General features: G+C 47.2%; 1 protein-coding gene across 1 annotated transcript; it reads left to right on the forward strand.

Annotated features, from left to right (window-relative positions):
* Window positions 1-7,545: 7,545 nt before the first annotated feature.
* LOC130475496 (membrane-spanning 4-domains subfamily A member 4A-like) lies at window positions 7,546-17,508 on the forward strand. Its single transcript, XM_056847286.1, has 6 exons — window positions 7,546-7,647; window positions 9,119-9,244; window positions 11,728-11,784; window positions 15,074-15,238; window positions 16,376-16,495; window positions 17,428-17,508. The coding sequence occupies exons 1-6, from the start codon at window positions 7,546-7,548 to the stop codon at window positions 17,506-17,508; spliced, it is 651 nt and encodes a 216-aa protein (XP_056703264.1).
* Window positions 17,509-24,177: the final 6,669 nt, after the last annotated feature.

Here is a 24,177-nt window from a genome sequence, read left to right on the forward strand (position 1 = left end):
GAGGGGTTTTGCCAGTGGGATCAAATGGTCCGCCCACTGATTAACACCGAATGCAAGGGTGTGGCATGGTGTCTATTGCGCTGTATCAGCCCTCAGCCTCCTGGCCTTGGTGTTGGAAAGTGCTGTCAAGTCACAGCTGACCCATGGCGACCCCATAGGGTTTTTAAGGCAAGAAACGTGGGGAGGTGGTTGGCCGTTGCCTGTCTCTGCGTGGGCTGAGAGAGTTCCGAGAGAACTGGGACTGGCCCAAGGTCACCCAGCAGGCTTCATGTGGAGGAGTGGGGAATCAAACCCGGTTCTCCAGATTAGAGTCCACTGCTCTTGGCCAATACATCACGCAGGCTCCCCTCCTGGTCTTACAGAGCAGAAAAAGGGTGTGGGGGAAATTCCTTGTTAGGGATGCGACGAGTAGTCCAAACTGAAGTCATAATTGCACCGCACAAGTATTTATTCCCAATCAGTGAACAATGACCTCCCCACAGCTGCCACACTCCCTTTCAACTGCCCTATAGACCAGTGACCTTTTGTCACCCAGTTTCACATCTAGAGCTGCGACCCCAATTCAAGAGGGGCATTGCTTCCTTGTACCGAAGTGGATCCTTTTTTTGCCATCAAGTGACCGCTGAATTATTGTGACCCCGTAGGGTTTTCAAGGCAAGAGAGATGTTCTGAGGGGGTTTGCCATTGCCCGCCTCTGCGTCACGACCCTGGTATTCCTTGAAGGTCTCCCATCCAAATACTTGCTAGGCTCGGGACTGAGAGTGTGTGACTGGCCCAAGGTCACCCAGAAAGCTTCCATGGCGCAAATGGGGATTTGAACCTGGGCTTCCCAGACCCTAGTCCGACATCTTAACCACTACACCATGCTGGTTCTCAAGTGTGATCCTACTTGAAAATATTTGTTTTAATTTCTCTCTCCCTCTCTTTCTCCATCTCATTGACCTCTTCTGAATCCAAGCACCTCTTCCAAATCCTAATTCCTGTCGTAACCTTCTCGCTAGCCACTATGGACCTAACGTCGCTGGATTCCATCTCAAAGAGCATAATATGGCCTTCCTCACCACGCGACCTGAAGAAATTGTATAGGGGTGAACCGATGGCCCTGGGGGTAAGTAAGGAGCATGGGGAAGCCCTCGCAGGCCACAAGAGATGAGTAAACAACTCAAGAATTGTGCCTGTTATGTCACTTTATGATTAATGTCTCAATTCGTCCCTCTTTCCTTCTGGCCAACCTATTGTGTTACTCTGACCTGGACAGGTCAGGCTAGCCTGGTCTCATCATATCTTAAGAACATAAGAAAGGCCCTATAGGATCAGACCAAGGCCCATCAAGTCCAGCAGTCTGTTCACACAGTGGCCAACCAGGTGCCTCTAGGAAGCCACAAACAAGACGACTGCAGCAGCACCATCTTAGAAGCTAAGCTGGGTCAGCCCTGGTTAGTGCTTGGATGGGAGACCACCAAGGAAGTCCAGGGTTTCTGTGAGGAGGTAGGCAACAGCAAACCACCTCTGTTCCTCTCTTGCCTTAAAAACTCTACACAATCGCCATAAATCAGCTGAGACTCCATGGCACTTTCCACCACTGTCACTGGCCTTATAGGTCTCCACTTAATGCAAGACTTAACAGAAAGGCTTATATGAGAGATGGGCTACGTATGGTGGTTAGATTTTGGAGTAGGACCTGATTGACCTGGGTCTAAATCCCTGCCTCCAAGAAGCTCGCCGGGTGACTTTGGGTCAGTCATCATCTCAGCCTAATCTACCTCAGAGGGTTGTTGGTGAAGACAAAATAATGGGCGGGGGTTGGGGAGAGGGACAATTTCTGCTGCCCTGATCTCCTTGGAGGAAAAGCAGGATCAAAATGTATAGAAATATGCTCCATTTGGAGCTTTACACCCTCAAACCTGTAGCTGTGGCTCAGTGGTAGAGCATCTGCTCGGCATGCAGAAGGTCCCAGGTTCAATCCCCGGCATCTCCAGTTAAAGGGACTAGGCAAGTAGGTGATGTGAAAGACCCCTGCCTGAGACCCTGGAGAGCCCCTGCCGGTTTGAATAGACCATACCGACTTTGATGGACCAAAGGTCTGATTCAGTATAAGGCAGCTTCATGTGTTCATGTGTTAATCCATGGAAACATGGAGAGCCAGTGTGGTGTAATGGTTAGGAGCGGTGGGCTCTAATCTGGAGCACTGGGTTTGATTCCCCATTCCTCCCCATGAAGCCTGCTGAGTGATGGTTCTCTCTGAACACTCTCAGCCCCACCTACCTCACAAGGTGTCCGTTGTGGGGAGAGGAAGAGAATGCGAATGTAAGCCGGTTTGATTCTCCTTAAAAGGTAGAGAGAGTCAGCATATAAAAACCAACTCTTCTTCTTCTTCCATTTTCCCTTAGTCTGAAACCTGTGGGGTTTCCAGTCTAGGGATTAGTGTTGGCCACGCTTCACACATGAGGGTACGGCATTCCTGTCCTCCGCCATACACAGAAATGACCACCATGTTAGAAAAAAATGGCGACCCTTTTCTTAATTTGGCTGTGGAACACAAGATGATTCTAACAGGCCATTTCCCTCTGTCACGGCAGATCACGCAGATCCTGATTGGCATCCTGGAACTCGCTTTTGGGATTGTGAGAGCCATGGCACGAAATAGTACTAGAATCTATCTCCATGTCAGTCATATCATAACTCCATATTGGATGGGAATCCCGGTAATTATCCGCATGCAGGTTTGGAAGAAGCAGGCCTCGAGGCTTTCAGCCCACAAAAAACGTGGTTTCGAGAATGCAGCCGTCCTATATTTCGCCAGGGAGCTGATTAAAGCTCAGCAATGAATATAGTGCTGTAATGGATCCATTGCATTCATGGGATTTTACGAGGCAATGTTACATACAAAGGAACTAAAAGCTTTTCTTAAAGAGACGAGAACTTTGTTGCACAAAACAGAACTTTGGTCTGAATACTCTGGTGGCTTTTCTTTGCTCGGAATCCCCCAAACACAGGGGGGCATCTCAAGATATCCTGCAAGAGTAGGCAGAAGTTATTGGGGGGCATCCTCATACTCTACCCTTGGACAGGAGAGGGGGTACCTGGCCAAGAGCTTTCTGTATAACTTTCACAATGACTGTGTATGATTGCAATCAGCAGAGGGATTGGGGGTGGGGTTATGACTCAAGAAGTGATCCATTTTCAGAAGTTATCCTCAAAGTAGAACTTCCAGAAACGCATGATGTCCTTTTCCATTCATGTTCTGAGCTTCAGGAGATCTTTCGTGCCCCACTGTAAGGAGAGATCCAGCTGGAGGGCTTGAACTAAACACCTTTAAAGGCTTCGCCTGTGCAAAACTGTTTAGGCAGCAGAGTTCTCTGGAATTTATGTTTCATGATTAACAGTCATTCTGATAATGCAAAAAAAGTAAGGGGGTGAGTTTGTTTCTTTGAGTTTTTAACAGTAACTGAGATGGAAAACCTGCAGAAACGTTTATCTTTTATTGAGAAAGGAGACTGTTCTCTTAGGAAAATACAGGCATGAAAAAGTTAACCCTACAATGAATGTGAAGATAAATGCTGACATTATCAAAGTTCCTAGTATTACATAATCATATTATAGCAGGTAATAGTTTCAAAAGCAAATCAGGTTTCAGCATTTGTCTCACTGCTCTTAGGGATTATCAAAAAGCCCAGGTTGTCTCCCAAGAAATCTCACCTAGGGTGAAAACGCATGGTTGCTTTAGCCTCCTTTAATCCCTGTTTCAGCCAGGATTCAGCCAGGATCGTACGCACGTTCGGCGAAACGCATGCGTTTGATTGTGGCTGAATCCTGGCTTAAACAGGGATTAAAGGAGGCTAAAGCGACCATGCGCTTTCGTCGCTAGTCTTCTTCTTCCATCCAGAGAACTCTGATTCCCTTGTCACAGTAGTGTGCATTCATAGAAAAACGCCTTTCTCTAAATGTGTTCTATCATAACCATGTGATTATTATCTAGATCGGGGCTTCGTAAACTTTTTCCACTTGCGACCCCTTTTCACCTGAGAAATTTTTACGTGACCCCAGGTATATAGGTACATAAAATAGGTGTACAAATCAAACATTTACTGATAATAAATCATAAATAAACCTTTTACTGTTGACAAATTCCGTGACCCCCACATTCAGTTATGCAACCCCATATGGGGTTGCGACCCACAGTTTAAGAAGCTTTGATCTAGGTAACTGATTGGTTCATAACTAAATATGAGATAATCAACATAAGTGCAAAGAAGGCACTTATACTGTACTGGGCTGTACTGGGCCCATAGCCCTGATGGCGTTTGTGAGTAGGGTTAGCCACCCCAGCAGCGAATAAATACAGTAGAGACAGCATGTATAAATAAGTGCTATTTTATTCACAGTGATAGAGTGCTCCGCAATACACCCACACCACTTCACAAATATATTACACATATACAGCAGAGACAGCATGTATAAATAAGTGCTATTTTATTCACAGTGATAGAGTTCTCCGCAATACACCCACACCACTTCACAAATATATTACACATATATACACTTATGGCACAGCTTACCAGCCAATGAACTGTTGGCTGCCTTGTTGCCAGGACTAACTTGCTCAGTCCAGTTCTGTCCAGATTTTCTGCTCAGTCATTGAGTGATCATGTGATGCCAGCTTTCACCTGGCTGTCACCTGGATTATTGTAATCTACTTGCTATGTGCAATCTTAACTGTCAACAATGCAACAATGCACATGTGCATATGAGTGACATTTGACATAGCACAATAAGGAGGCCAATCTCCACTCTTAACCTCTATTAAAAAGGAATTAGTATAACTCCTCTATAACTGTTTCAAATTACTGTCCAAGATGAAGGTAACTCTAAGCAAACAGAGTTCATTGACAGCTGAAAAGTGCTTGAACTCTCCTTTAAACTTGCAAACTCTGCAAGAAAGGATTTGAGAGATCATAGTTATGGCTACCCCACAATCTACATAACCTACCGTGGTTTGATAAATCTTTGGAATTCTAGGACTGGACATCGCTCCATTTTGGGATCCTGAGTCCTCGACCACATGACAAAGTGATTTCCAGTGCTAGATACCTCTGATCTAGTGGGTGGGAGGAGCAGAGGCAGGAGTACACGGTGCTCAGATTCAGACCTTTCAATTCCTTCTGACCTCCTTTTTTCTCTTCCACAGTACATCATCTCTGGATCCCTGTCTGTGGCGGTTGCCAAGAACACCAAGATACCACTGGTAACTATCCAATTTAAGACTTGGATGCCTAGTAAACATCTGGATGTGACGTCACCCCATGGGTCAGGAATCACCCGATGCTTGCACCTTTACCTTTTAAAAGAACATCAGAAGAGCCTTATGGGTTCCAGCTGGTTTCCCAGCTAGGCCAAGTTCGCCTTGGCCCACCTAGAGTTCATGTTGGGAAATTCCTGGAGATGTAGGGGCCGAGCCTGGATGGGCAGAGTTTGGAGGCAGGAGATATGCTTGGTGGGGATGTGGTGCCAGAGAGTCCACCCTCCCAAACTGCTGTTCCCTCCAGGGGGTCTGTTCTCAGTAGCCTGGAGATCAGCTGCAAATCTGGCAAAACATCAGACCTCAGCTGGAGGTTGGCATCCCTACCACAGGGGCTGGAAATGGGTCTGCAGTCAAGGCAGAAAGCCTCTCTCTGCTTCGCCTGCCCAATTTCTGCCTGATGCTGAAAGCTGCTTCATGTGGTGGAAAGGGCCATCACGTCACAGCTAGGGTTGCCAACCTCCAAGAAGTAGCTGGAGATCTCCTGCTATTACAACTGATCTCCAGCCAAGAAAATGGCCGCTTTGGCAATTGGACTCTATGGCATTGAAGTCCCTCCCCTCCACAAACCTGGCTCTCCTCAGGCTCTACCCCAAAAACCTCCTGCCGGTGGTGAAGAGGGACCTGGCAACCCTAGTCACAGCTGACTTATGGCAACCCCATAGAGTTTTCAAGGTGAGGGATCTTCAGAGGTGGTTTGACACTTCCTTCCTCCTCACAGCAACCCTGGACTTCCTTGGTGGTCTCCCATCCAAAGTTGACCATGGATCAGTTCCTCTTTATGCCCTTCGACCTGCGACCCAAACTGTAGCCCTTCCGCTCTAGGAAAAAAATGTGAGCCCTTTTTCTCTACCCTTCGTCCAAAGTAGACCAGCTTCGCTGACCAGCCTGCAATGGCTGGAGGTGGACAAAGCCCATTGGTGGAAGGGCAATGGATAAATACACCTTTTAGAGGAGGTGGCCACAACTAGGAAAGGAATAAGTGAGGACAAAAAGAAGGCCAAAAACCTAGGGCCTGGAGATCACCCAGAATCCCCACTGATCTCCAGACTACAGAGATCAGTTCCGCTCGAAAACCGCTGCATTGGTGGGTGGACTCGATGGCATTATTCTCCACTGAGGTCCCTCCCCTCCCCAAACCCCACTCCTTCCAGACTCTACCCCAAATTTTCCAGGAATTTCCCAATCTGGAGTTGGCAACCCTGGTTTCACCTGTCTTTCCAGTGCATCCTTGTCAGAGGAGGGGTTTTGCCAGTGGGATCAAATGGTCCGCCCACTGATTAACACCGAATGCAAGGGTGTGGCATGGTGTCTATTGCGCTGTATCAGCCCTCAGCCTCCTGGCCTTGGTGTTGGAAAGTGCTGTCAAGTCACAGCTGACCCATGGCGACCCCATAGGGTTTTTAAGGCAAGAAACGTGGGGAGGTGGTTGGCCGTTGCCTGTCTCTGCGTGGGCTGAGAGAGTTCCGAGAGAACTGGGACTGGCCCAAGGTCACCCAGCAGGCTTCATGTGGAGGAGTGGGGAATCAAACCCGGTTCTCCAGATTAGAGTCCACTGCTCTTGGCCAATACATCACGCAGGCTCCCCTCCTGGTCTTACAGAGCAGAAAAAGGGTGTGGGGGAAATTCCTTGTTAGGGATGCGACGAGTAGTCCAAACTGAAGTCATAATTGCACCGCACAAGTATTTATTCCCAATCAGTGAACAATGACCTCCCCACAGCTGCCACACTCCCTTTCAACTGCCCTATAGACCAGTGACCTTTTGTCACCCAGTTTCACATCTAGAGCTGCGACCCCAATTCAAGAGGGGCATTGCTTCCTTGTACCGAAGTGGATCCTTTTTTTGCCATCAAGTGACCGCTGAATTATTGTGACCCCGTAGGGTTTTCAAGGCAAGAGAGATGTTCTGAGGGGGTTTGCCATTGCCCGCCTCTGCGTCACGACCCTGGTATTCCTTGAAGGTCTCCCATCCAAATACTTGCTAGGCTCGGGACTGAGAGTGTGTGACTGGCCCAAGGTCACCCAGAAAGCTTCCATGGCGCAAATGGGGATTTGAACCTGGGCTTCCCAGACCCTAGTCCGACATCTTAACCACTACACCATGCTGGTTCTCAAGTGTGATCCTACTTGAAAATATTTGTTTTAATTTCTCTCTCCCTCTCTTTCTCCATCTCATTGACCTCTTCTGAATCCAAGCACCTCTTCCAAATCCTAATTCCTGTCGTAACCTTCTCGCTAGCCACTATGGACCTAACGTCGCTGGATTCCATCTCAAAGAGCATAATATGGCCTTCCTCACCACGCGACCTGAAGAAATTGTATAGGGGTGAACCGATGGCCCTGGGGGTAAGTAAGGAGCATGGGGAAGCCCTCGCAGGCCACAAGAGATGAGTAAACAACTCAAGAATTGTGCCTGTTATGTCACTTTATGATTAATGTCTCAATTCGTCCCTCTTTCCTTCTGGCCAACCTATTGTGTTACTCTGACCTGGACAGGTCAGGCTAGCCTGGTCTCATCATATCTTAAGAACATAAGAAAGGCCCTATAGGATCAGACCAAGGCCCATCAAGTCCAGCAGTCTGTTCACACAGTGGCCAACCAGGTGCCTCTAGGAAGCCACAAACAAGACGACTGCAGCAGCACCATCTTAGAAGCTAAGCTGGGTCAGCCCTGGTTAGTGCTTGGATGGGAGACCACCAAGGAAGTCCAGGGTTTCTGTGAGGAGGTAGGCAACAGCAAACCACCTCTGTTCCTCTCTTGCCTTAAAAACTCTACACAATCGCCATAAATCAGCTGAGACTCCATGGCACTTTCCACCACTGTCACTGGCCTTATAGGTCTCCACTTAATGCAAGACTTAACAGAAAGGCTTATATGAGAGATGGGCTACGTATGGTGGTTAGATTTTGGAGTAGGACCTGATTGACCTGGGTCTAAATCCCTGCCTCCAAGAAGCTCGCCGGGTGACTTTGGGTCAGTCATCATCTCAGCCTAATCTACCTCAGAGGGTTGTTGGTGAAGACAAAATAATGGGCGGGGGTTGGGGAGAGGGACAATTTCTGCTGCCCTGATCTCCTTGGAGGAAAAGCAGGATCAAAATGTATAGAAATATGCTCCATTTGGAGCTTTACACCCTCAAACCTGTAGCTGTGGCTCAGTGGTAGAGCATCTGCTCGGCATGCAGAAGGTCCCAGGTTCAATCCCCGGCATCTCCAGTTAAAGGGACTAGGCAAGTAGGTGATGTGAAAGACCCCTGCCTGAGACCCTGGAGAGCCCCTGCCGGTTTGAATAGACCATACCGACTTTGATGGACCAAAGGTCTGATTCAGTATAAGGCAGCTTCATGTGTTCATGTGTTAATCCATGGAAACATGGAGAGCCAGTGTGGTGTAATGGTTAGGAGCGGTGGGCTCTAATCTGGAGCACTGGGTTTGATTCCCCATTCCTCCCCATGAAGCCTGCTGAGTGATGGTTCTCTCTGAACACTCTCAGCCCCACCTACCTCACAAGGTGTCCGTTGTGGGGAGAGGAAGAGAATGCGAATGTAAGCCGGTTTGATTCTCCTTAAAAGGTAGAGAGAGTCAGCATATAAAAACCAACTCTTCTTCTTCTTCCATTTTCCCTTAGTCTGAAACCTGTGGGGTTTCCAGTCTAGGGATTAGTGTTGGCCACGCTTCACACATGAGGGTACGGCATTCCTGTCCTCCGCCATACACAGAAATGACCACCATGTTAGAAAAAAATGGCGACCCTTTTCTTAATTTGGCTGTGGAACACAAGATGATTCTAACAGGCCATTTCCCTCTGTCACGGCAGATCACGCAGATCCTGATTGGCATCCTGGAACTCGCTTTTGGGATTGTGAGAGCCATGGCACGAAATAGTACTAGAATCTATCTCCATGTCAGTCATATCATAACTCCATATTGGATGGGAATCCCGGTAATTATCCGCATGCAGGTTTGGAAGAAGCAGGCCTCGAGGCTTTCAGCCCACAAAAAACGTGGTTTCGAGAATGCAGCCGTCCTATATTTCGCCAGGGAGCTGATTAAAGCTCAGCAATGAATATAGTGCTGTAATGGATCCATTGCATTCATGGGATTTTACGAGGCAATGTTACATACAAAGGAACTAAAAGCTTTTCTTAAAGAGACGAGAACTTTGTTGCACAAAACAGAACTTTGGTCTGAATACTCTGGTGGCTTTTCTTTGCTCGGAATCCCCCAAACACAGGGGGGCATCTCAAGATATCCTGCAAGAGTAGGCAGAAGTTATTGGGGGGCATCCTCATACTCTACCCTTGGACAGGAGAGGGGGTACCTGGCCAAGAGCTTTCTGTATAACTTTCACAATGACTGTGTATGATTGCAATCAGCAGAGGGATTGGGGGTGGGGTTATGACTCAAGAAGTGATCCATTTTCAGAAGTTATCCTCAAAGTAGAACTTCCAGAAACGCATGATGTCCTTTTCCATTCATGTTCTGAGCTTCAGGAGATCTTTCGTGCCCCACTGTAAGGAGAGATCCAGCTGGAGGGCTTGAACTAAACACCTTTAAAGGCTTCGCCTGTGCAAAACTGTTTAGGCAGCAGAGTTCTCTGGAATTTATGTTTCATGATTAACAGTCATTCTGATAATGCAAAAAAAGTAAGGGGGTGAGTTTGTTTCTTTGAGTTTTTAACAGTAACTGAGATGGAAAACCTGCAGAAACGTTTATCTTTTATTGAGAAAGGAGACTGTTCTCTTAGGAAAATACAGGCATGAAAAAGTTAACCCTACAATGAATGTGAAGATAAATGCTGACATTATCAAAGTTCCTAGTATTACATAATCATATTATAGCAGGTAATAGTTTCAAAAGCAAATCAGGTTTCAGCATTTGTCTCACTGCTCTTAGGGATTATCAAAAAGCCCAGGTTGTCTCCCAAGAAATCTCACCTAGGGTGAAAACGCATGGTTGCTTTAGCCTCCTTTAATCCCTGTTTCAGCCAGGATTCAGCCAGGATCGTACGCACGTTCGGCGAAACGCATGCGTTTGATTGTGGCTGAATCCTGGCTTAAACAGGGATTAAAGGAGGCTAAAGCGACCATGCGCTTTCGTCGCTAGTCTTCTTCTTCCATCCAGAGAACTCTGATTCCCTTGTCACAGTAGTGTGCATTCATAGAAAAATGCCTTTCTCTAAATGTGTTCTATCATAACCATGTGATTATTATCTAGATCGGGGCTTCGTAAACTTTTTCCACTTGCGACCCCTTTTCACCTGAGAAATTTTTACGTGACCCCAGGTATATAGGTACATAAAATAGGTGTACAAATCAAACATTTACTGATAATAAATCATAAATAAACCTTTTACTGTTGACAAATTCCGTGACCCCCACATTCAGTTATGCAACCCCATATGGGGTTGCGACCCACAGTTTAAGAAGCTTTGATCTAGGTAACTGATTGGTTCATAACTAAATATGAGATAATCAACATAAGTGCAAAGAAGGCACTTATACTGTACTGGGCTGTACTGGGCCCATAGCCCTGATGGCGTTTGTGAGTAGGGTTAGCCACCCCAGCAGCGAATAAATACAGTAGAGACAGCATGTATAAATAAGTGCTATTTTATTCACAGTGATAGAGTGCTCCGCAATACACCCACACCACTTCACAAATATATTACACATATACAGCAGAGACAGCATGTATAAATAAGTGCTATTTTATTCACAGTGATAGAGTTCTCCGCAATACACCCACACCACTTCACAAATATATTACACATATATACACTTATGGCACAGCTTACCAGCCAATGAACTGTTGGCTGCCTTGTTGCCAGGACTAACTTGCTCAGTCCAGTTCTGTCCAGATTTTCTGCTCAGTCATTGAGTGATCATGTGATGCCAGCTTTCACCTGGCTGTCACCTGGATTATTGTAATCTACTTGCTATGTGCAATCTTAACTGTCAACAATGCAACAATGCACATGTGCATATGAGTGACATTTGACATAGCACAATAAGGAGGCCAATCTCCACTCTTAACCTCTATTAAAAAGGAATTAGTATAACTCCTCTATAACTGTTTCAAATTACTGTCCAAGATGAAGGTAACTCTAAGCAAACAGAGTTCATTGACAGCTGAAAAGTGCTTGAACTCTCCTTTAAACTTGCAAACTCTGCAAGAAAGGATTTGAGAGATCATAGTTATGGCTACCCCACAATCTACATAACCTACCGTGGTTTGATAAATCTTTGGAATTCTAGGACTGGACATCGCTCCATTTTGGGATCCTGAGTCCTCGACCACATGACAAAGTGATTTCCAGTGCTAGATACCTCTGATCTAGTGGGTGGGAGGAGCAGAGGCAGGAGTACACGGTGCTCAGATTCAGACCTTTCAATTCCTTCTGACCTCCTTTTTTCTCTTCCACAGTACATCATCTCTGGATCCCTGTCTGTGGCGGTTGCCAAGAACACCAAGATACCACTGGTAACTATCCAATTTAAGACTTGGATGATATGATCAGACACCATGAACTGGCAGACAAACACAAGAAACCAATTCGGGGATATACTGGGTTTTAAGACGTATTTCACTGTTCCTGACCTGTGGCTCAAAGGCAGGAGCTTAATGTTTTAAACAAATAAAAGGAACAAATCTGATTCATTGTTGTTTCTATTGGTTCCAGAAAGAAATACGTCTCCAGGAGTAGTGTCATAGAATCATAGAGTTGGAAGGGACCCCCAGGGTCATCTAGTCCAACCCCCTGCACAATGCAGGAAATTAACAACTACCTCTCCACACATGCCCAGTGACCCCAACCCTCCCCCCGCCATGCCAGATCCCACAATCAAAGCACTCCCGACAGATGGCCATCCAGCCTCTGCTTAAAGACCTCCAAAGACGGGGACTCCACCACCCTCCGAGGCAGCACATTCCACCATCGAACATCCCTCACCATCAGAAAGTTCTTCCTGATGTTTAGGCGGAATCGCATTTCTATTAGTTTATTGCTTCGTGTCTTAGTTCCCTCATCAACATGACATCCCTTAAAATATTTAAACATGGCTATCATGTCACCCCTCAACCTTCTCTTCTCCAGACTAAACAAACCCAGCTCCCTAAGTCTCTCCTCATAGGTCATGGATTCCAGACCTTTGACCATTCTGGTTGCCATCCTCTGGACATGCTCACACTTGTCAACATCCTTCTTAAATTGTGGAGCCCAAAACTGGACACAGTATTCCAAGTGAGGTCAGACCAATGCAGAATACAGTGGTACTATTACTTCCCTTGATCTAGACACAATACTCCTATTGATGCAGCTCAGAATTGCATTGGCCTTCTTAGCCACCATATCACACTGTTGACTCATGCTCAGTTTGTGGTCCACTAAAACTCCAAGATCTCTTTCACATGTATTGTCAAGCCAACTCTCTCCCATTCTGTCTTTGGTTTCTTTCCAGTGAAGATGAAATTTTAAGGGATTGTAAAGTTCATCCAGTGGAGCCTGCAAGACTTCACTGATATGTCTAAGAATATTCTAGTTTTATAAAAGAACGGGTTGTGAATCTTAAAAATATTGGATGCTGGATGCCTAGAACACAACTTATCCAGTTAATATAAAGATGTGGAGAAACATTTATATTCTCAGGTATTCTCAGATAAAACAATAGGGCTACAAAAGTAAACAGGAAAAAAATGTTTTATTTTGCTATGTTAAGAAAATGAACCAGGAGCTATCAAAGATGTCAAAGCAGATCATTATTTCTGATATTTGGCGTATAAATGGAGTCTCCATTCCCTACATCGCTGAGATTTTCCGAAAATTCTAATTTCACCTCAGTTGAAAGCAAAGACATTGTAGCCAGAAATATGGTTTGACTTTCATTGCATATAACATCGGGACCTTTTCTACTATCTGCCTGAATTTTCCCAGGGATGATCCTCAGGACAAGAGATACAACCATGGAAAATCTCATCCAAATTGGATGCAAAAAAATAAATCAAACTTTTTTTAAAAAGGTTACACTTTGAAATCTGTGTCCTATTATCATAGCTAATAAAGAATCAAACAAACTTTGAGTTTAATTACAAAAATGATTGAGATCCTTTGGGAACTTTTCACATCTGTATAGGAGTGTTAGCAGCAGCCCAAATAGCCCAGGCTAGCCTCATCCCGTCAGACCTCGGAAGCTAAGCAGGGTCGGTGCTTTTGGAGGTGCCCAGGCATGCCTTGGAATTGTTCATAAAAAGAAGAGAGCACGGTGGCCAAAATAAAGTCAAAACAACATTGTGTAATAAACCTATCTCAGAAAGAGGACAGGTACATTCAAAATCTTGTGCAATGTACATACAGAATTACAATGCATACACGTAAATACAGTTCAATAAGCAATGTCAGTACTCAGTACAGTACAGTCCAAAAATAAAGGACAATTTAAGCACCAATTGTGCAAAAAAAAAAGTTCAGAGTGCAAGATGAGGCACCACAGATGAAATATTGTATAGGAGCGCAAAAAGGCAAGTCCAGCTTCTTGATTCTTTTCAAACGTTCTTCATCAGCTGCTTGAGACAAGCTTATGGAGCTGACTGTTCCATAATATCTATAGGCATTCAATGCCCGGACCCATTTAATCAGAGGTACTGCTAGAAACCTTTCCCACCAGACACTTGCTGGAATGTTGCACCTTGTGAGGTAGGTGAGGCTGAGAGTCTTCGGAGAGAACCATCACCCAGCAGGCTTCATGGGAAGGAGTGGGGAATCAAACCCAGTGCTCCAGGTTAGAGTCCACTGCTCCTAACCATTACACCACGCTGGCTCTCCATGTTTCCATGGATGAACACATGAAGCTGCCTTATACTGAATCAGACCTTTGGTCCATCAAAGTCAGTATTGTCTACTCAGCCTGGCAGGGTCTCCCCAGGGTCTCAGGCAGGGGTCTTTCACATCACCTACCTGCCTAGTCCCTTTAACTGGAGATGCTGGGGACTGAACCTGGGACCTTCTGCATGCCGAGCAGATGCTCTACCACTGAGCCACAGGTTTGGGGGTGTAAACCTCCAAAGGGAGCGTATTTCTGTACATTTTGATCCTGCTTTTCCTCCAAGATCAGGGCAGCAGAGGATGTCTCATTGCTTACTGAACTGTATTTACGTGTATGCATTGTATTTCTGTATGTATATTGCACAAGATTTTGAATGTACCTATCCTATTTCTTAGATAAGTTTATTACGATGTCATTTCAACTTTATTTTGGCCCCCTTGCTGTCTTCTTTCTATTGCCAGGCTTCTTACAGCATGAGATTCTTCTTGCTTTATAACCTTGGGATTGTCCATGCCAGGGGCTTGTCATAAAGGGCAGGGACAACCAAGGAAAGAGAAGATGAAGTTTGACTGCCATCTGTACAGGTTGAAAATATCAGACCTTGGAAGCTAAGCTGGGCCAGTCCTTGGATGGGGAGACCACCAAGGAAGACTGGGGCTGCTATGCCGAGGAAGGCAATGGCAAACAACCTCTGCTCATCTCTTGCCTTGAAAACCCCGTGAGACAGAGACTCCGTGGGGTCGCCGTGAGTTGGTTGCAACGTGATGGGGCAGGAATGTCAGGGTTAAGTAGGAATGTCTACAAGAATCTCTGGGTTATCATACAGGGCAGGGACAACCAAGCAAAGAGAGGATGAAGTGTGACTGCCATCTGTGGAGCCTGGAAACACCAGGTATCCCACGGAAGGGGATGGGACCTATTAGAGTTCATGGTTTGCTTTCTCCCTGTAGGTGAAAGGCATGCTGGCAATGAATGTTGTGAGTTCCGTGGCAGCTGGCATCGGGATTATCTTGCTCTCCTTTTCAGTATCAGAAAGAGGACGCTATATGTGCAATTCATACTATACCAGCAGCATCCCACCTGAAATTTGCCATGAAATCATTACCATCCCTGAGGTGAGTTTGCCTTGTCTGAAGAAGAGGGGAGAAACGGGAGCAGCTCGCTTCTTGGTGAATGTTGCCTCTGAAGGGAGAAAGCTCTCTATGATTTTGTCATCCCCACCATGAGCTATGGAACCGTGGCTCAGTGGTAGAGCATCTGCTTGGGGTGCGCAAGGTCCCGGGTTCAATTCCTGGCATCTCCAGTTACAAACAACCAGGCCATAGGTCATGTAAAAGACCTCCACTTGAGACCCTGGGGAGCCGCTGCCAGTCTTAGTAGACAATACTGACCCTGATGGACTAGTGGTCTGATTCAGTATAAGGCAGCTGGGTACCCAAGGTTGGGTGGAAAGACAAATATATATATATATAAATACTGAAAATATAATTTATTAGAAGCGCTAAAGGTTAAAATTATTTAAAAGCATTAAAATAGCACAATGGCATTTCCTGAGGTTGATAACTGTAACCACATACCAAACGCGTTTCGGCCTATAGGGCCTTCATCAGTGGTTAATTAAAACCCTTGTTAAGACTGTACACATTTACAGAAATAAATTAATAAATACATATTCAAACAGTTCAAACCCATCCAGGCATGTGCATAGGTTGTCAAATCTATTCCCAATTACTCAAACATCTGGTCAGACCGAGCTTGTCGGCATTTGGGTGGAACAAAAGTACTGAAAGTGGGATAGGAGCCTAGTGACTAAGGCTGCCCGGGAGACCTGCTATGCATCTCTGAATGCAGCGTCCCTCTCATGCAGCTGCACTTCCAAGCGTGGGGTAGTGGTTAAGAGCGGTGGTTTGGAACAGTGGACTCTGAGCTGCAGAACCGGGTTTGATTCCCCACTTTCCCACATGAGCGGCGGAGCGTAATCTGGTGAACCGGGTTGGTTCCCCAACTCCTTCCACCTGAAGCCAGCTGGGTGACCTTGGGCTTGTCACTGTTCCCTCTGAACTCTCTCAGCCCCACCTACCTCAAAGGGTGTCTTTTGTGGGGAGGGGAAGGGAAGGTGACTGTACGTCGGTTTGGTTCTTCCTTAAGTGGTGGGAAAAGTCGGCATATAAAAACCAACTCTGCATCCTACCTATTGTGAGAGTTGTGCTTGTGCACGTAGTGATAATGTGGTCATTGTGCTTTTCCGGCAGACTCAACTGCACCACATGTCAGCAGTTCTCCTGGCCTTCACCGTCCTGGAGTTCCTCATCACCATCACCACCGCTGCCTTTGGATGTGCCAGCCTGTGCCGGAACAGCTTCAGCGAAACGGTAATTGCCTAGATGGGGAAGTCGGTTGTATGTCATGAAAACAGGAGTGGAGATGGGGGTACCTGGGAGGGGAGGTTGTTCTGGCATAGGGGAGGCGGTGATCAAAATAAGGTTCTACTCAGACATGGGATCTGGATCCCATTGCTTGGAGCAAGGCAGGCATGGAGCCAGAGATCTTGACCTGCGAATGTCAACCTCAGCAGCATTCACAGGAAGCGCTAAAGAGTGTTTCTGGTGTGTGCCCCAAAGAATCCTTCTCAAGGAACAATGCAAACCGACAGAGGCGCATTAGCTAAGCATATGCTAATTGCTATGCAAACAGGAACAAAGGAGCAGGTGAGCTGGGGGAGTAGAACTCCTTTTGCATCGGGACTGTGAAAAGGCATTTTTAACGTCACATTTTTAAAAAGAGCTTTGAGCGAGCATCAAAACTGACCATGCAAAAATGGCCTTTGGTTTCTCAAGGCATGCAATAATGGGAACAATCAGTGATGTAAATGTGAAAAATGCAAAGAGACTCATGGTTGCGTTTCCACTCAAGGGCACCAGTAAGATAAAAATATGGAGCAGGCTGCTGGTTAAAAACAGTTTTAAAAAGTTTGTTAAAAAACTGTTCCTTCATTACACTCCGCTTCCTTTAGACACCCAATGAAGGTCCTGGTTCGTGGCGGCAGCTGCTGCTGAAGCAGTACTTTTTTGAATCTGTGCAGCCAATCAGATCTCCAGTGGCAAAAGGCCCACCTGGCCCTGCCCACTTTCTAAAACACTGTGTGGGTGCCAAGAAAGGTGGCAGGGGACACCGTGGCACCCATGGACACACCATGTTGGGGACGCTTGCTCTCGAGAGCATCACAGCAAAGCCTGAAGACCTGAGTAGCTATAAACCTAGCCTCCTCGGTGGCGTTGATTGGGCTCTCTCTTCTTTCTTTCAGACGGTCGTGATTTTCCAGAACGCAGGCCAAGGGTCCCCCCCGGCTGTCTTGACACCCATCAAGGAGGATGAGGCACCCTGAGTGACCACTGCCCCCTTCCTCCCTCATCAGAACTGCTTTTGTACTCCTCTTGTGATAAGGGCTGATTGCACAGCGTGAGTTTTCTGGAAAAAGATTCACCAGTCGTCTTTTTCATTACTGCCAATCCATCCTCCTCCTTCACACAGTGGCCAATCAGCTGCCACCGAGGGCCAACATTCAGGGCAGGGACTGAGTCCAGCCTTCCCCCCCCCCCGCCCCCCACAACACCTCCAAGTGCTGGTTGTAGGAGTGAGCCTAGACATTGGGGGCACTACATCTCTCTAAGTTTGCTTATGCATGGGAGTTTTACCCGAGGTTCGTGGCCACACTTTCTTCTCATGAAGCTATGCATCAGCAGTCTCCAAGCTCCAAACAAGAAGCTTTTGAGTCCCCGCCCCTTGAAATGCCACTTTGTAATTGGCTGTAATGCTTAGAATCCCCCTCCCCCCAGAAACTTAAGTGCCGGGTTGTAGCCTAACGGTTGCCATCTCCCGGACTATGTTACTTGGCAACCAGACAGACCCGCGTCACTGCCATCCCAGGCGGGAGTCAAGCCCAGAAGCGATACAGAGGCTCCCGTACTATCGCGAAGGATGGACAAGGGAGAACCAGAGGGTCTCCATTTTCTCTCTCTGCCCAGATCGTGTCTCCAGCAGCTGCCATTTCGCAAGGGACGATCTGACACGCAGGCAGCTCACCCCACCCTCCATCTACAAAACTAATGGCCCCTCGGAAGCCATCAAGATAACCGCAGCTTGAGATTTACTGTGAAAATCAGTTTGTAATGGGTTCATTTAAAGGATATTCTTTGATTTAATCTTTATATATATTTTATATTATGGTTATATTAAGGTAGTTGATTAACACATTTTTACCAAGACAATACCTATATATCAATTAATCAATGATAATACAATATGAGGATTAATTTTGTTAGCAAAAGTATATACAATTTATTTTTAGATGGAAGGGAGTGAGGGGGAAGTCATTATAAGTTTTAATTACTATTATTAATAATTTGATATTCTTTTCATTAATTTTTAGGAATAGCTGATGTATATGTTGTTATTTGAAATGAAGAAAATAATAAAAAAATATTATAAAAAAAGGATCAGGTGAATATCGCCCCTCTTCAAAGGACCCTGCCACATTGGCGAACATACTTCTTTTACTACCTTTATTTCCTAGGCTCTGCATATATGTTATGAAAGTCTGTTTGTTTGGGCATATCTAAAAATAAGTAAGTAAAATCCTTTTAACTAAATCCTTTTTAACTAAATCCATTGCCTCCGCCTCATTTTGGAGGTCACGGGACGGACTCTGGTATACATAGGTTATATCCCTCTTAGTTACATCTTGCCATTTATTAATTTGCTATTCCCCATTTTTACCATTCATAACTAAGCAATTTGGCTAACAGGGTCAAAAAGCATTTTTTTAAAAAAACAGAGCTCCCTAAAAGGAATGGGGGTGGGGGAAAGAAATCCAAACGTCATTTCTAAGAGCCTCCCTTCTGCTCAGAACGAACTCCCAGGGGCTTTTTTCACGGTAGATTTTGCTTCTGTTTTGCCACGGACTAAAAAACAACAACACACGATTTAAATGTTTTTTTCATGGCCGCGATTTATCCCTGTCAATCTCGATGTAGTTTTGGTTTTTCATGAGAACAAAGCACGCTGTATTTGACAACGGTTTGGTCTGTCCCTTTTGCAGGAGGCCTCCCCTTCCAACAGGCTCATTGTTTATGCCTGCCCCCAGCTCCACCCCAACTCCGCCCACCAGATTACCTCGTGCGGTTCACCAGCCCCAGCGCAAAAAACAAGAACCAGTCCCTCTGGTCTCCTCCATTTTTCTTCCACCCTCGCTCTGTTCTGCTTTTGGAACAGGCAGATTCCAAATTGGGGGGGGGGCAAGGCAGCACTTTCCTCAAAGCCTCCCTCTATTTTCTATAGGTGTGGAACCCATTGCCCTTTAATGATAGACAGGATTGGGGGGGGGGGCAGGAATTGCATCCATGTGCCCAGAGAAGTGTTTAGCTGAAAGTGGGAATGGCGGGGGGGGGGGGAGAGGAAAGAAGGCCCCTGGCTTGCGCGCCGGCCATGATCTGGCCACAGTGCATCAAGAGAGAGGAGGGAGACCCAGAGCAGGCTGGCCACCCCTCTTCAGAAGAGTGATGGGAGGGAGTTTTGCCTTGGGTTTTCCCTCTCAGGATGCACATTTTTCCCATCCAAATTCTCAAAAATCCTCCCTCCCCGCTGGGGTAGAGGGGCATGGCAGGGGGAGAGGAAAGAAGGCCCCTGGCTTGTGCGCTGGCCATGATCCGGCCACAGTGCATCGAGAGAGAGGAGGGAGACCCAGAGCAGGCTGGCCGCCCCTCTTCAGAAGAGTGATGGGAGGGAGTTTTGCCTTGGGTTTTCCCTCTCAGGATGCACATTTTTCCCATCCAAATTCTCAAAAATCCTCCCTCCATACTGGGGTAGAGGGACATGGCGGGGGAAGAGGAAAGAAGGCCCCTGGCTTGTGTGCTGGCCATGTTCCGGCCACAGTGCATCGAGAGAGAGGAGGGAGACCCAGAGCAGGCTGGCCGCCCCTCTTCAGAAGAGTGATGGGAGGGAGTTTTGCCTTGGGTTTTCCGCTCTCAGGATGCACATTTTCCCCATCCGATTTCTCATAAAAAAACCCCGCTGGGGTAGAGGGGCCAACAGCCCCTTCCCTTGAACATCCCCCCCACGGGTCCAGCTGCCCTAGACCGAGCTGCCACCACCACCACCCCCAGCTCGCAAGGAGAACATGGTGTGGCCCCGCCGGTCTCCCCCTGGAGCCGTCCGTCCGATGTCCCCCTGGGCTTGGAGGTGTGGGCCCAGCTCCAAGGCCCATCCTGGGCAAGGGGCGGGAAAGGCGTGCCGCCTGCCCGCCCACCAGCCTCCGGGACAGAGGGAGAGAAGTGCCAGGACTCTAGGCAGGCAGGCAGGCATGCAGCAAAAGGGGTGGTATTCTTGTCTGAGCGCGAAACTCCCCCAGCCAATCATCGTTCTTGCGGGAGGAGAAAGGAGACGTCACGGGGAGGCACAGCGGAACCGAAGCAAAAATTTTTTCATGGGCATCTGAGCAACAAAACGCGCTTCTACTGGAAAGTACGGCTCAGAAGTGGTTTGTTTTGCTGCTGACATAACGTGGCTTTTATACCTCTATCGGGGAAAAGCTGGATCTGCAGTGAATAACCAAAATTTGACTCCGACGCAAATCAGCGTCAAAACAGCAGCAAATCTCAGTGAAAAATTCCCCCCAGGAAACAGGAAGCATTTGAATCCCCGCCTCTTGACACGCTTTGGAATTGGCTGTAGTTCTTTCTGTGAGAGACACGTGCTTCCCTTAAGCTTCCGTATCCCTCGCTTTGCCTTACGCATGGGGATTTCCCCTGGGCTGAGCTCAGGGGAGATGGAAGAATTGGGTTAATAGCTGGGAAGTCCCGGGATTTGTGAGGGCTGGCAGCGAGGTCATCTCTAATGGATGGGAAACTCATGCATAACTCCAAGGAACAATCAAGGCAGACCGGGGGCGAACATGAGTGAAAGTACCCATGCATAAATGACCTAAGTGTGCCTAAGTGTTATCTCTCTCTCTCTCTTGGTCTTAACCTGAGAGCTGCCCTTTGACCCTTCTACTCTGTGTGTCTATTGTTCTTCCACCCTCCACATGGATGTTCATGGAGTCACACTTATCTACAGGTCTCTCTTGTACAAACCATGCCTCAGACTCCCATACACATGATGCCGGATCAGCTGGCCACTTGTGACAGGGAAAAGTCTTCTCTAGATTTAAGTTTCACTATCTTCCTTTTGACTGCAGCCTGAATGTGAACAGAATTGACTTGAATAAATGTAAGTTTTCACTTTTTGCAACATACTTCTTGCAATGTACTTCTTGTGTGTGTTTTTGCCGTCAAGTCATAGCTGATTTATGGCGACCCCGTAGGGTTTTCAAGGCAAGAGACATTCGGAGGTAGTTTGCCATTGCCTGCCTCCGCATCATGACCCTTGGAGGTCTCCCGTCCAAATATTAGGGTCAGGGCTATAACAAACACTCAATGAGAAATTTATGAGTGGAATTCTGGCAATAGCTGCTAATGTATATTCTACAAGTCAATTATAAATCGAGTAACGGAATGCTTTCTTTTGTCCATTCTGGCTCTATTGCCCATCAGCTTCTTATACATGAAGATTGTTTAAGCAGCATATGAAGCGTCCTCAACCTTGGTAGCTGCAAGAGTCCAGCAGCTGAAGAACTGCAAAGAGCTTCAAACCACCGCCCCTCCCAAAATTGCCCTGAATGTTAGGACTAGCTGGAGGAAATTCACTTCTGATTTCTTGAGGCGACGAGCGAACGAACCCACCGTTCAACCCCTGTGCTGGTAGCTGGCGGACAGGGGTCCCTGGAGTGTTGGACTAGGCAACGTCTGGTGTACAAAGAAGAGAACACGACCCTGCAGGGAGCAGCAAGGGGGCAGTTAGAGAGGACGGGCTTGACGGGGAATCCGGGCATAATTTTACTATTGGCAGTTGAGGGTGGAAGTTAGAAGACTAGAAACACCAAGGTGATTGGTTCTTGTAGGTTATCCGGGCTGTGTAACCGTGGCCTTGGCATTTTCTTTCCTTTTCTTTAGGACAAAAAAATTCCAAGACCACGGTCACACAGCCCGGATAACCTACAAGAACCAATGAACTCTGACCGTGAAAGCCTTCGACAATACCCAGGTGATTGCTAGCAATCAGACCACGCATCGCATCAAGCTGGTCCTCCATCATCCTGTTGAAATCACGAAATACCCATTGCTGCCCCACAACTTTACAAAAGCCCCCGTCCCCCGTCAGCAGATAGTCCCAAGCAAGCTGTTGTTGAACGATTGGTTGATTCAGCTCCTCTATTTCCCTGGGAGCGCCTCTTCCGCTCCGGGCTGGGGCTGGGCGCGGGGTCTCTGCCAGGACGCAGCTCCGGGGCGGAGAGACGGATCGCGGCCGGGAGGGGAGCCCGTGGCCGCTCCCCGCGGAGGCTGCCGCTCGCCAGGCCGGGGGATCCGAGCCCCCTTGGAAAGGAGGAGGCTTTCCGCCCCGGATCTGATCTGCGGGGCTGGCCGGGGTGGGTGAGTCCGGGGCGACCGGCCGGAGTGGGGTGGGGTGGGGTGGGATGGTTGCTGTGCCTGTGCGCCAAAACGCACGGGAGGTTTTGCCTCCGCTCTCCAGATGCGCGTTTCCCCCATCCGAAGGCCATTTATTCACGGAAGGTTTTGCATTGGATTTGCCACTCTTCCGATGCACTTTCCCCCCATCCATATTCTCCAAACTCAACAATAAGCCCCCCTGCAGAGTTTTGAGAATTCAGTGCCAAACTCCGCACGGGGGCTTGTTGTTGAGTTTGGAGAATTTGGCTGGGGGGCGGGGGGGGTGCGCATCTAGAGAGCGGCGAACCCGAGGCAGGACCTCCCCTGCCAACGGCCCGGGAGAGCCTCCGTTGGCAAGAGCAGCGACGGGCTGCTGCTAAGTCATGCTCACCTCTCCCCCAGGGAATATTCCCTAAATCTGGTGAAACGGCCACCTAATTATATCAGCTGTATGCTCCAGAAACGGGCAGGGCTTTTTCTCTAGCCAGACTTCATGTATTACCATCAGCCTGACTAACTGGTCGTTATACTGGTGTCCCCCTTCCCGATAGACTGTGTCCTTGCTCTATTCACAGTGGGTCGCCGTGTTAGTCTGTCTGCAGTAGTAGAAAAGGGCAAGAGTCCAGTAGCCCCTTCAAGACGAAAAGCAATATTTTCTGGTAGGGTGTGAGCTTTCATGAGCCACAGCTCACTTCTTCAGATACCTTTAAGGTGGTACAGAATAATACCTTCCATAATACCTTCATGGTGTCTGAAGAAGTGAGCTGTGGCTCACGAAAGCTCATACCCTACCAGAAAATATTTTTGTTAGTCTTTAAGGTGCTACTGGACTCTTGCCCTTTTCTACCCTTGCTCTATGGAAGAGACGGAAACTATTCAACATGTTCTTCTTCAGTGCCCTCTGTAGCACAGGAGACGATTAAAACTCTTCAATACTAGTCTGATTCAGTTGGAGGGATTTTCTAACTGTTCAAAGGTTCTCACCCTTTTTAATAACCAGCACCCTAAAATCATAGAAATTGTGGCTATTTTTGTTGGTGGTGTGATGGCAATTCGCTCTTCCTTTTAATCAGTTATGTTATGCCCTTACTGTACTTGGAGGGATGTTGGATATGCCAATAAAGGTAACTGAACTGAACTGAGCAGCAACAGGGCAGATCCCCAAGCCTGGGCTGATTTAGCCCTGGATTAAAAACATCAAAAGAGACCATTGAACGCGACCTTTGGTGTTTGCTGCAAAGATTCCCCCTCAAGGAACCATGCAAAACAATAGCGGCGCGATAGCCATGCACATGCTAATGGCTATGCAAAAAGGAACGAAGGAGCAGGCGAGTGGGGTGGTGGTGGTGGTGGAATTTCTCCTTTTGTGCCGGGACCGTGAATAGGCATTTTTAAAGTCGCAGTTTAAAAAAGAGCTGTGAGTGAGCATCAAAACTGACCATGCAGTGCCAGCTGATAGAGATCAGTTCCCCTGGAGAAAACGGCCGCTTTGGCCATTGGACACTAGGGCA

This window comes from Euleptes europaea, chromosome 3 (genome assembly GCF_029931775.1).
Source record: "Euleptes europaea isolate rEulEur1 chromosome 3, rEulEur1.hap1, whole genome shotgun sequence".
Classification (NCBI taxonomy): Eukaryota; Metazoa; Chordata; class Lepidosauria; order Squamata; family Sphaerodactylidae; genus Euleptes; species Euleptes europaea.